Source organism: Dermacentor silvarum, chromosome 3 (assembly GCF_013339745.2).
Source record: "Dermacentor silvarum isolate Dsil-2018 chromosome 3, BIME_Dsil_1.4, whole genome shotgun sequence".
Classification (NCBI taxonomy): Eukaryota; Metazoa; Arthropoda; class Arachnida; order Ixodida; family Ixodidae; genus Dermacentor; species Dermacentor silvarum.
In genome coordinates, this window is record NC_051156.1 from 141,150,812 (window position 1) to 141,164,124 (window position 13,313).

At 47.2% G+C, this 13,313-nt stretch overlaps 1 protein-coding gene across 3 annotated transcripts in view; it reads left to right on the forward strand.

The window, feature by feature from the left end:
• Window positions 1–13,313, forward strand: part of LOC119445849 (eukaryotic translation initiation factor 4H-like) — a 36,594-nt gene that overhangs the window by 3,877 nt on the left and 19,404 nt on the right. For all 3 annotated transcript variants that reach the window (XM_037710153.2, XM_037710154.2, XM_037710155.2), the window contains exons 3-5: window positions 627–675; window positions 2,078–2,142; window positions 5,962–6,064. In XM_037710153.2, coding sequence (XP_037566081.1) covers window positions 627–675; window positions 2,078–2,142; window positions 5,962–6,064 — 217 coding nt within the window. The remainder of the gene's footprint in view (window positions 1–626; window positions 676–2,077; window positions 2,143–5,961; window positions 6,065–13,313) is intronic.

The following is a 13,313-nucleotide window of genomic DNA, read 5'->3' on the forward strand; positions in this document are numbered from 1 at the left end:
CTCTATACTTTTGTCTTCTTTAATTCTGGCAAATATAGTAAAATAATTGATGGCATAAGTAAGGAATGTGCTCCCAGCAGTCACCAGACTTTAACACTTCCCTTTAAAGGCAACAAATTTTGTTCAGTTATTTTATTGCTGGCCTAATGTGAAAATTTTGCTTCTCCCACATATTTGACTAGAAAAGTCTCGAGCGGGCTTAAGCTTTCTCTTAATGTAATAGCCCTGTTTGGTGTTCCTTTACATGTGACCGTGAGCATAGCTGTAGGTCTTGTTTTTGCTCTGTGCATCGTGAGCGTGACAGTAATGTGTGCTTGCTTGGTGGTGGTGGCACAAGTCAGTCCACAGTACTAGGCTGATTGCTGTAGATGTGTTTGTTATCCAGAGTAGCATGTGGTAAAGGTCACTGCTGCTCATATAGCCCGCCTCCATATTGAAAGAACAGCTACCGTCGAGGTACAGCCAGTGCAGCATCCTGCCCTAGTTTGTCCTCCTCCTCAGTGTACATTTTTAGTGTTCATGACAGAAAGAGCTTGAAGCTAATGCTAGTTTCAGAATTTCAGTTGTGCAATAGCAACACATGCGCTAGAACCTCATAATAACACTTATGCAACTTGTTCTTACAGATCAAGAGCACCCGCCTTGTGAGAGACAAGGAGACTGACAAATTCAAAGGTGTGTTGCACCTTTCGCATGCAGAAGCAGCTGAAAAGTTGTATTGTGCTGGGGTGTTTTTGTTATATCCGAGGCATGCGTGCTCCTTCAGTATTTCGTTCGAGCTTAGAACCATCCTAAGTTTTCATTGGAACGCAGGAACATGTTTGCTGTAGTTATGAAAACAAAACAGCCAAAGATGCTGTCATCAATGTGGGGACCAGTTATTTGTGGTGTTGTAAACATAAAACAGTCACAATTACAGTGGCTCAGTGTTGAAGTGGTTTTGCTGTTGGCATAAGAGTTTAGAGTCAATTCCGGCTGATAGTGGCTATGTGGGGGAGTGTAATACAAAAAATGTATTCACTAGCATTTCGTTCTCATTACCAAGAACTTCAGGTGTTTGAAATTGGTCCGGAGCCGTCCACTGTGGCACCTCTCATGGCCTCTGTAAGGTGTTGAACAGCATCAATATGTGGAACATAGTAGCAAGGTTCTACTGTAGTTCCTTGAACTCGTGACTTTTACAGTATAATTGTGAAGTTTAGCTCATACTTCATTTCAGGTGACATGCATCATTGTTTCCAGTGCCTTTGGCAAACTGTTTCGTGGCAAAGTGTAGGCCTTGCAGCTATTGTTACACACGAATGCAGGGACAAACAGCAGTGTGCTACTGTTCGTGCCATCAGTTACATTTTGTTATTTGAATAGTGCTGGTATACTGCCATGCTGGTCTCTATTCAACATCTAGGTGTTTTTTGCTTTATTTTATGGCAATTGATGATCTGGGGGGAGGTCATCGACAATTCATTGTCTTTCCTTTGATATTGTTTGTGGTGCCCATAGTGTGTTGATAATAAGCTGGCTGCCTACTGCGGCGAGTGTGCTCGAAGCAGGAAGATATGGCACCAAAGGCTTAGATGCCCCAGCTTTGTAGTACAGTCAAACCTCTATATAAGGAACTTCAATTTAACGAAATCCGCAATGTAGCAAACTATTTTAATTTCCCAATCTTGGTTCTATTGAAAACCATGTATTTTTTTTTCAGCTTAACAAAGTAATTTATTACGGTTTCAACTTAAAGATTTTTGGCCATTTCAAGCATATTCTTGACACCTCTATGGCTAGTAAACCTTGTAAAAAACTGCAAAAATACCGGCTGAGGCAGAAGTCATTATTTGCACGCATCCTTCCACATAAAAAGTTTTAGTGGCAAAAATGCAATTGTGCGAACAGGATAACTGCATTCCTAAAAGTGTGCGCGCAGGAGCGAACATTCACACACCCCTAATGGTAAGAGAAACTAGGCACCCCTTTGCTTGGGTTAACTGCTGAGATAGACTCTTAGCTCTTGATTCTGTGGTTAGTCTAATACTAATGCTCATGTTCAAGTGTCTTACCTTGCTTTTTTTTTTTTTTCCAGGCTACTGCTATGTGGAGTTCTTTGACCTTGACTCCCTGAAAGAGGCTTTGGAGTTTGACTCAGCTGTGAGTAAACTTGTTACCTGATAACCCTCATTAGTGCTGCGAAACGTTTGCAGAGTAAAGTTGACTTTTATTAATTTCACCTTGACACAACCAACAGAATTGAATTATCCAGCGGCTGAAATTACAACAGGCTGAAAGAAAGGAAATGTCCTAACACACTGCTGCTTTATTTAGCAGTATTTATCTGGCTCAAGTGCATCCCTGAATATAATGTGCCCACTTTTTATGGGTTCAAAGCAGAAAACAATATGCAACCAAATCCATTGTGCACCCAATTTTATAACAAGAAAAATATAGCATGCCCTCAATTCTGCAGTTTTCCTTTACAGGATAGCAATTCATTTCCATCGCTGTCACTCTCAGACATATCTGTATAGCTACAAACCACGAAACACCATACTACATGCAGTCCACTGCATTTGACATTCTGCATTTCTTGAACGACTGCACAGTCATTGCAAACTGGATGGGAGCCGATGCCTAGACTTTGCCAGTTCGCCATGCGACGCAACACTCCGACACACTAAAAACATTCAATGTGGCTCCGTTGCCCCTAGTTTAGCATGCAAAAAGTTTTCTTTACCTGTGTGAAAAATACTACAGTAGCGAAAATTTGCACTGTCGTTATCTTTTTATGACAATGGCACTAAACACTGGCTGTGACAGTAGGCTATTGCCAGTGGTGCGAACATGGTTTCGGTATCGTATCCGTTTTTTTTCCAGACCAGTTTTCTTGGAACAGAAATAAAGTGTGTGTGTTAGGCGCAAGTAAATACGTCATTCATTGTGAGCTGGCATTTTAACTTGAAACCCTGCCAAGGGGAACCAACATTTCTGGTGGAAGCTAGCGTGTCTTCAGTGAATTCACTGTCACTGAATGCTGCCAAGACTGACAGGTGGGCCCATCATTGAGGTCAGGCACGTGTGGTCAGGCACCAATCAAATTGATTTAGGAGGTTATCTTGTGAGGGCCAATTTCAGGGTAAAAACAAAAGTCTTAGCCCATAGAAATGTATAGGTGCAGGCCACAACCTTTGGATGGGATTGAATGAACCGAAAAACTGAATTAACGGAAGCCTACGGTATACTGTATACAGTCAAATCCCCCTACAACGAATGCCGCTACAACGAAATTTCCGCCACAACGAAGATTTTCCGATTCCCCGTCAGCTGCCCATAAAAAGTAATACAAAAAAAGTCCCTTCATAACGAAGGCGTTTTATTCGGTATTTCCGCTTCAACTAACTTTTCGAGAATGAAACTGGGACTGAATTGAAATTGAAACTGCCTAGTAGTCAAATTAAAAGGCCCTTCCAAAGCTGTGACGATCGTATGTCCGCTTGAACGAGGTTTTCGCAAACGAAATCAAATTCAAAGTACCAGTTTAAGCCACTGCAATCCATAGCCACGCGTGATCACCACGCGCCTGCGCGACACTGCAGGGGATCACCACAATCGCTGCCATTTTCTGTGGTGTGTATCCGGTTGAAATGGCTACGCCAACGAAGAAGCGTAAATTTCTCTCTCTAGAGGAGAAGGCACATATGATCGCCGAGGCAGAGAGCCGAAGGAAAAATCTCGCAGTTTCGCCTGCAAGGCGAAGCATCGGTTGCAATAGCAAATTAGTAGACAGCTATACGAACTAAAGATAGTACTTTTATTGGCCATATAAACTTGTAAACATTCGCTAACTAAATTACCGGGCATGGTGTCGCACGCGCACCGATAAACATGAACAGATCTTGCTCGATGACCGCGGAAACTCCGTGTCAACACGCTGGAGTGGAATGCGGCAATAGCAGCGAACGAATTGACCTTCGTTCCGTTTCTCGCTTCACCGCGAACTAAACGTCGAAAGCACAGCGCACACGACTCTACCGGCACTAGTTGCATTTTGCCCCCATCGCAGATCGCTTTGAAGATGAGGCTCGTGCGGGCGCTCACTTTGTGCACGTCGGAAATTGCTTTCAAGATAGCGGCCGCGCCACAGCCGCTGTTTTCAACACGATGCTAACGTCTCCTCGTCTGGGGAAAATGACTATCCGCTAGACACACCGACTCCGGCGACTGCTTCGAAAGTAATCAATCATTTTCGCCTCATCAGAAAAGTTATCAGAACCCACGACAATGCGATGGCTCTTTTAACGGACTTTGAGACTCTCGTAACGCCTTTGCTTGCCGTGAAGCGTAAGAAATCCAGGCTGACCGACTTCGGGAAATAAAACTTCTGGTAAACGCAAGCTTGCCAAGCTTGCAGACTTTGTCATAAATATGCTGTGAAATTGTGATAATTCAAACCGCTTCATTGCGACGGTGCGTGTGCTGCAAAATGAGTGTTTCGCGATTGGTCGTGCGCGCGTTGGGTTAGGCATCGGCCGCAATGTACGAAAAAAGCTCTAACAGTGGCGCAAGATCCATTCTCTCGTGAAGTTGACACTTTATCGACTGCCTTCGCTACGTCTCAACCTTTGCCTCCCCGCCATCGCGAAGATTTCCCGGACGATGGTTTCAGTTTCGTTCGCGGCTTTGCCGTTCGGCGTACGTACGGTATTTACTCGATTCTAAGCACCCCCTTTTTTTCATGATCGCAATGCCCAAAATGAAGGGAGAAGGGTGCTTAGATTAAAAAAATCTCCGTGACGCTCGGCTCCGGCGGCGTGCGAGCGTCATGAGTCTGTGCGGCTCGCGGGCGTCACGAGGCGGCCTTGGCTACGCGCTCTTCTAACAAATAGGGGGGCGCTTAGATTCACATGGAAACTTTTTCCCCAATTTTTTTTGCGAAAATAGAGGGGGAATCGTGAAATTACACGGTATATACATACCAATTTCGCGTCAACGAAGTTCCGCCACAACGAAATTTTTCGTGTGTCCCGTGAATTTCGTTGTAGCGAGACTCGACTGTAATGCCCAATTAAGGTGCTGTAGGTGTCTAAATAAATAAATAAACAAAATACCCGACGCTGCTGTAGTATTGAACAAAAATGCTGTGGTTCTTGACTTTGCTTGTATTGCCAGTTTAAAATAAATTTGTGCAAAATAAGGTGTTAATGCATGGGGGCATCAATTTATATATAAAGGCTGTTAAGGGTGACAAAAAGGATGAGGTTTCAAGCGCTGCTTCCTTACAGTTGGGCAGTTTTGTGCTTCCTAGTAATCTTTTTTTCTACGTCCTAAAGAAAGCCAGCGATATTTGGGGGGAGCACGTGACATGCCCGCTTGCGTGCCACAATTGCAGTGCTCTCAAATGTGTGGAGTATGATAGAACAGCGCATTTAGCCTGGTGTGCTACCACTTAAACAGTGATTTGGTATTGTGATGTACGCCAGTGATGTGCTTCGCTTACGTGCTATTACGTGCGTAATAGCGATAAGCATACTAGGCTAAGTGCGCTATTCGTCCATATACGGCACGTTTAAAAATGCTCCAATTGTGGCACGCGTAAGCGGGTATGTCATGTGCTTTTTTTCCATATTTTGTGGGCTTTCTTTAGGATGCAGAAAAAATTATTACAGGCCAAGTAGGAAGTTAAAAGCTGCTGAATTAAATGATTTCTGGCGAACTGTACAACTTTTTCAATTGCGAAGCTGGTTCATTAATCTGGACTAATTATGCAATCAAAGCAGAATACAAAATATTGTGTGACTTGCTCCATACAATAGCCAACAATATGCATTTGGTTGCATCCTCCTAGTGTGCTTCGGCATATTTTTAAACCTTGGCTAAAGTTAGCCGGGACACTTTGTCTATTGGTAGCAGTTATGGAAAAATTTTAATAACAGCATCCACTGTGGAGTAAAACATCTTGGCTCATGTGTGCAGGATCTTCAGGGCCGATCGCTGCGAGTGGACATCGCTGAGGGTCGGCGGAACGACCGTGGTGGAGGATTCGGCAACAGGCGGGGTGGACCAGGTGGAGGAGGAGGTATGCATACAACCATACCATGCACTATGTAGTAATCAGTGATATGCAAAACCTGCAAGTGTGCTTCACCACACCTGTTGACATAACCAAGATGGCGGACCTCAGGCTAAAATCGTAGTGAATGCCAACATGCGGGATGGAAACATCATTCCTGCTGCCATCTATTCTTCACACCGTCCAAGCTTTCATAATGCGTCTCAGCTTTAACAGCGCTACTAGCAGGAACGTGGCCATATTGGTTAGGGAAAAGTAGCTTGTGATGGAATGCCTGCTTATGGACTTTTGAATATCGTCTATTGTTCAGATTTGTGGGGTCTTAGTGTCTCACAGGTGACCGACCACCGCGGGTTCGAGCTTAGCCAGCCGCAGGGCTGCGTCAGCCGTCGCCTCCAGCACCGCTGCGCGCAGACTCAGGCTGCAAGGGGCTACCGAGCGACGCCCGCAAGAACACAGTATTGCCCTGAGTAACGGAAACCGTTTATTTAGGCTTGGTGCGAATAGTAATATTTTGGTTTGATGCGAATTCGATGGAATAGTCCTTGGGGTCGAATACTTTCGAAGCGAACCTGAATAGTTATCAGGTGTCCAAAGAACAAAACTGAGCAGTTTAAAGTTGTTCTATGCAAAAATTCTTTATTTCTGAGGTTACAACATACGAAGGCATCACAGAGAATCCTGTGATAACATATCCTAACCAGCCAAAAAATTTTATGTACAGTCGACGTCCGATTTCCCGGACGCCCGAAATTCCGGACATGCCTGATTTCCCGGACTCATCTGTGGCACCGTCAAGTTCCCCATAGAGTCAATGTATTAAAAAGTCCGAAATTCCGGACGCTTATAGCCTTCGCCATCCGATTTCCCGGACTTTTTACTGTTAACCGCCGACCCAAAGTTAGGGCACCCTACCAAAGTCACCACCGACGCCGCCATTTTGGTTGTTTTCATATCCTCGAACCCACCATACTCGCATCGCAGGTGTGGCCAGCAGCACCGCCGCACCGCGCCGCGGTTGCCGTAACCTCGAAACCGCACGTGTCAATCCGTTGCCAGCCGTAGCTTAGCCAAGCCAAACCTCACTGTGTTCGTTCACGTGTTGTTTTGTCAGCTCTGCCAGCTCTGCGGTCGTGTCTGCGGTTGATCGTTTGCTGCTGCGCGCTATCTTCAGTGATCACGTTTCCCGACCTTCAGCATCCACCGAGTTCCTAGCTGTTTCGTGCTGCGCTTTTCGTCGAGCGGATTCGCCGTTTACAGCGATGGCACTGACTGCTCCTTCGTCTTCGTCCGCGCCTTTGAACGAACTGCCATCCGCGAACTGCCCTCCGTGGACGAACTGACGAAGTGACGAACTGCCATCCGCGGACGTTGCCTTCGACGATCTGCGCGCTGCCGGCGTGTCGATTCCAGCCGGGATAACCTTTGAGGGCTTCGCCGACGCTGACAAAGACCTCGAGCTATGTGCGGAGTTGACCGATGACGAAATCATTCGTCAAGTTACGGAGGATTCCGACGACTCTGACACCGAGAACGAAGAGCCAGCTCCTACACAGCCAACGAGCTCGGAGTTGACGCGAGCACTGATGACACTGTCATCGGTGTACGGCGGCAACATGACGTTGACTGAAATTGAGGCAGACATGATCGCGGGCAAGCGGACCGTGCAAAAGAAAATAAGCGACTTCTTTGCGCCCAAGTGCTGACCTATGAGGTAGCGCCGGCCACGTCGTATTTTTTTTTTTTTTTTTATAAACTGCTCTTTTCAGAGCCACCTAAACGATGCATTGGCTGAATAGCAATGAGAATTTTGTACTCCGGCCGTGACCCTCTCCGTCAGCGAAAAATACCTACCAAAAATGTGCGTTTTCACGTGCATTCGTTTTTCCGGACTGCCCGATTTTCCGGACATTTTCGCGGTCCCTTGAGGGTCCGGAAAATCGGACGTCGACTGTATATAGATTAGTTGTAGAATAAGGTTCTCCCTTCTGCAGGTTACAATGGCACCCACTGTCGAAAGTAACCTTTCACTTCTCTGGGTTGCTGGCACTGAAAAGTACCTGCGGGCTACCCTTACAAGGGACGGGTGAAGGTGGCTGCCTTTGCTCTTCCGCCAATCGAGTGGGTCCTCACAGCGAGGAAGAAGGGGAGCTCTCAGGAAGCTCTCAACATCATCTTTGATGAAAGGACCAGACTTCATAGAACCATCTGATGCTAAGCTTGCAAAGGCCACAGAAGTGCTTGGGAGCTATCTAAACTTGTACCACTCTCACTTGATGTTTCATAGCATACAACTTGCAGTGTTCCCTCTGCTGCTTTGGTGAGAACAGCGCAGGCCCACTTCTCTGCCCTTTCCGTATAGCTGGCATTCTTAAATCTTGGATCTAGCAACATCACTAGGGCTGTATCCTCAGATGTCTTGACACCAAGAAACCTTGCTTTGATGCTGCGTGCCGAGCAAGTACAATGCCAGTGCACTCCAGCAATGGAATGACTTGAGACAACATGGGATATTTGTCCCTAGATAGCTCTGTTGTGGCTTGAGCAAGTGGATCCAGTACCTTCACAACGGCAGTCATCAGCTTCCATTCAGCTGCAGTGAGGTTATCAGCCCCATCACACTCCGAAAGCTCCACGGTGATTGGTTTGCGAAGCTTGACCAGCCTAGTCATCATCTGATGCTCGCTATTCCAACGCGTCGGAACATCTTGCACCACTTCCAGGGCATTCAGTTGCATTTCCCTTTGTAGTTCCATAAGGCGCGCCCGAGCCTTCGAGATTTTTTTATAGCGGCCAACGATAGCCCTGGCCTTCGTGCACAGTTGGGAAAATCCAGGTACATCCTGCTTGACATCACTCACGCACAACTGCAGCGTGTGCCCAAAACATTTTATGCCTATCCAAGGCGACTGAGTAATTGCTGCAGTGAAATTTCTTCCATTATCTGTAACAGCGTACACTGGCACAGTACCTGGATCGGGAAGTGCCTACTTCTTCATCACGCTTTTCAGAAACAGCACCAAGTTTCCGGCTGTGTGAGCGTCTGCCATTTCTATACATGCCAGTGCGTGCACATGCAGTTGAAATGAGCTGTCCATGACGTGGCATGTTACCGACAAGTAGCTTTCATTAGCATGCGATGTCCAACTGTCCATCGTTATTGAAATGGCCTCTACTCCAGCGTCAATCACCGCCTGAAGGCTGTTTATCAAGTTTTGCTTCATGGAAGCGTAGAGCTCCGGAATAATTGCTCTGGAAAACGTCCGCGACGGCACAATGTACTCGGGCATAGTGGCATTCTTAACGGCCACAAAGCCCGGCTCATCAACAACACCGTAAGAATGCATCCTGCGCTCGAATCCGGCAATGGCCTTTGTCATTTGCTGTGCTTTTGGCGCTGTATATTTCAGCTTCGGCTTGAACCGGTCAGCTACTGAAGGCTGTTGCACGTCAGGCTTAGCAGTAGACCTCATGCTTTTCCGCGAACAATGTTCCTTTTCGTATGTCATGGAGACATCCGGGTGCCTCTTTAAATGCGTCGCCAGAGTCATAGTCCCCGTTGGCGTCTTCAGAATTGTGTGGCACTTGAGACACTGAGCTTCTTGGTCTGGCGGGACCTTTACAAAAAAGTTCCATATCGGTACAGTGTACTAGAAGAGTTGTAGTGAGCTCACAACGCGGCAGAGCTTGACGCACTTCGTGTCGCCGCCGACAGGTGGCGCGGTTCGCAGCGTCATCTGAAACTTTCCTACGCGTCACGGTAGAACAGCTATCAGGTGTTGCTGTTTTCACCGTATAAAAGTATTTTGCACAACGTGCAGCGCACGAGAGTTCTTTTGGTGCACCTTCGCAGTGTGCAGTGAAATAAATTACTATTGTTGCGGCTGATCTACAGAGGGTTGGCATTGTTTTGAGCCGGAGGCACGGATGAACTAGCCTTGATATTCATGGTGTTCTGTTAAAGGCTTGATACGGCCGCTGCAGTCACGGTAGCAAGGGGCACTCGAGTTTTTTCTGCAGCTGATCGATAAAATCGTCAGTGTGGTTTCGCCACAACGACCGCACATCGGTGTTTCCAGCACCACCGTGCCGAATTTAATCACCACTTCGTTTTGTTTTTTTCGCAGGTAAGGCGTGCAGCGCCTTAGACATTTTTACGTTGCCCCATCTATTCACGAAATATTTAGGTATCACTGCTGCACAAGTTAAGCTGGTTAGCTGGTTATTTATGTATTACATCTTTCATAACGTTAATGCGACATGAAATCGAAAGGATGAAAATACCAGGTACACCCGTGAGCAAAAGTATACGGACAACAAGGTCGCTGAAACAACTCAATTTCTTCGTAATTAACATGCATAAATTGAAATTGATGAGTACACTGGAAAGCTCGCAATGCCAAGATTGGACTGCAGTCTTAAATTTCAAGTTGCATTTGCAGGTAGTTGAAACAAACGGCTTTATCGCGCAATCATTGGTCTGTATACTTTTGATTACGAGTGTACATTTATGCAATACCAATGTTTATTTACAACGAAATAAAGAATGATCCCAGAAGCGCTGGAAGCAGCTGGTGAAAACTCCGAATAGCTACTGTCTTGTGCGCTTCGGCTTTTCTTCGCGGGTGCTTCGTCCCTTTCACATCTTTTCCTTTTGTTCCTGGGCTTAGGTGTCGTCTTCATCAGGTACTGTGGTAAATTCGGAAGAATCGTGGGAACAGCGTTTTCTGATAGCAGTGGCAATTGTCACGAGGAATGCACATCTCTTTGCATTCTATAAGGTGCACAAGTCCCTAATTATGAATCGCGATTCGAAGTGTAACTCACAGACCGCGCAAGATTCCTCCAGTGTCTTATCTGTACGGTTGAGGTTCCTCTCCCATTCCTTTCGCCATTCTTCATCACGTGGAACGCTGAGCAAAGACGCCTTTGGGGCATCTTTCACGCGACTGTAGCCAGTTCTGCACTCGGGTGCAAAACAGTAATTTCGACGGCGGCTAGTCATTCTCACTCACTCAGACTGCACATTGAGTAAAGTGTCAAGCACAGAGCAAGCACAGAGGATACTGCTGAAAACACCGGCGGGACTTGCAGTCTAGAGCCGACAACGTCGATATTAAGGGGGGACACGGGTCTTTAGACCCAAAAAATCATCAAAAAAACGAATTTTGGAATATAGCATTTCTGGAATCTACATCTATTATTCTCCCTCTCTGCCAAGTTTCCAATCTCGTAAGGTCCTATTTCAGCCAAACCATCAATTTAAAAACAGATAGGGCACCTGATTTTTCGCGTGTGTCGACGCTAAAACGACACACATTCAATGACGCCGCGCTCGCATGCCAGTGCCTTGAGGGCGGCCATCTTGGTCTCGTTTGAAAGAACGGGGTTTCGGCTTCAAATATCGCGCGCTGCCGCTTCGTTAGGCTTGCTAGTTCAATACAAAAACCGGCGGCAAAAATAGATGAAACGCGCGCTCTCATTCGCTGTCGCGTGCACGTGACGAGATAACGCCCCGTGATTGGTTGGGCCCACTCCGAGCTGTCTGCTAGCCGCTAGAGACGCGCAGTGCGAGACGCCATGTTCGATACGATCATTGTGTGACTACCCGCGACGATGCCTCCTCCGCTTCGAAAGTTTGACTCTAAACACAAGTTTGGAAAGAAAAGGAAGAAGTCCATGCTCGACAACTTCAAAAAACGCCCCACCGCGTCGCCAGTCGTTGAGGACGAGCCAATAACGGCGTCAAGCGACGGAACCGATGGAGCCGACCGAGCGTTAGGCCTAGATGGTGCGACAACGAGTAGGTGCGACGAAAACGCCAGCCGCGTCCGTCGTGACACCGTTATGCTGACGCCTGCAGATTTGGAGATAATCGACAGGAGATCCGACGAGAAACTACAAGAGCTCGCGTCAACCGCAGCAGTGAGCCGTAAGTCGGAGATCTTGTCCGCTGGCGATGTCGCGGCCGACCCGCTTGACAATACTGTTTTCACCGTGGTGTGCCTGGAATCGGTGAACGCACTGCTGGAGCATATGAATTGTAATACATGCGGCGGTAGCGCGAAAATCAGCCGGAAGGAGCGCGAATACGGCCTTGCAGTAAGTCTGGTGCTCACATGCTCGAAATGCGGCGACAAAGCGTCAGCGTGGAGCTCGCCGCGCGTGAATGGGACTCAGAAGGTGAATCCGTTTACCATTAATATTCTGGCTGCGCGCGCGATGCAGAGCACCGGCAATCGGCAAACTGCGTTTAACGATATTTTCGCAGCAATGAATATATCGCACCGCGGGCTGCATACGAAAACGTGGCAGCGGTACGTCAAAACTAAGTTGACGCCTGCCGCGACCCGGGCAGCTGAGACGCTTACAACTGAATGCGCGAAGTCGGTCCGGCAGCTTTACAGCCAATTAAACTTCGGCAACCCGGGCAACGTTGCTGTATCGTATGACGGGTCTTGGATGACTCGCGGGCACAGTTCGCACATCGGTGTCGGCGCCGTCATTGAACTTTTTACCGGACTTGTGCTGGACTACGTTGTGCTGAGCAACTTTTGTGCCGGTTGTCAGCGTGGACCAAAAGTTGGTGACCCGTCATACGAAGAATGGAAAGCCAGCCATGAGTGCCAGAAAAATACGGATAAGAAGGCTGGTGAAATGGAGGTGGAGGCTGGCCTCATTTTATTCAACAGATCGCTGGAAAAGCACAGCCTGAGATACACAACTGTGCTGTCAGACGGTGACAGCCGTACTTTCTTGGCCCTAAAGGAGGCCAAAGTATATGGCTACATCGAAGTTGACAAAGAGGATTGTATCAACCATGTCCATAAAAGGATGGGGACAGCACTTCGTAATGCCCTGTCAAAGCACAAGGGGCCTGGCTCAGAGCCACTTGGTGGAAGAGGAAGGTTGACTGGAGATTTGGTCAACAAATTGAGTTCTTATTATGGATGGGCTCTGAAGTCCCACACTGGTGACATTGACGCCATGGAGAAGGCCGTGATGGCAAGCTACTATCACGTAACATCAAATGATGTCACCTCAAATCATAGCCTTTGTCCAGAAGGTCCCGATTCCTGGTGCCGGCAAAATGCTGCTAAGGCCAAAGGCCAACCTGTGCCGAAGCACCACTACAATTTACCGACTCAAGTCAGCAAGGCGTTACTGCCAATTTACCAACGGCTCTCTGACAAGAGGCTGCTTGAACGTTGCCAGCGAGGCAAAACACAGAACAACAACGAAAGCCTGCACTCGC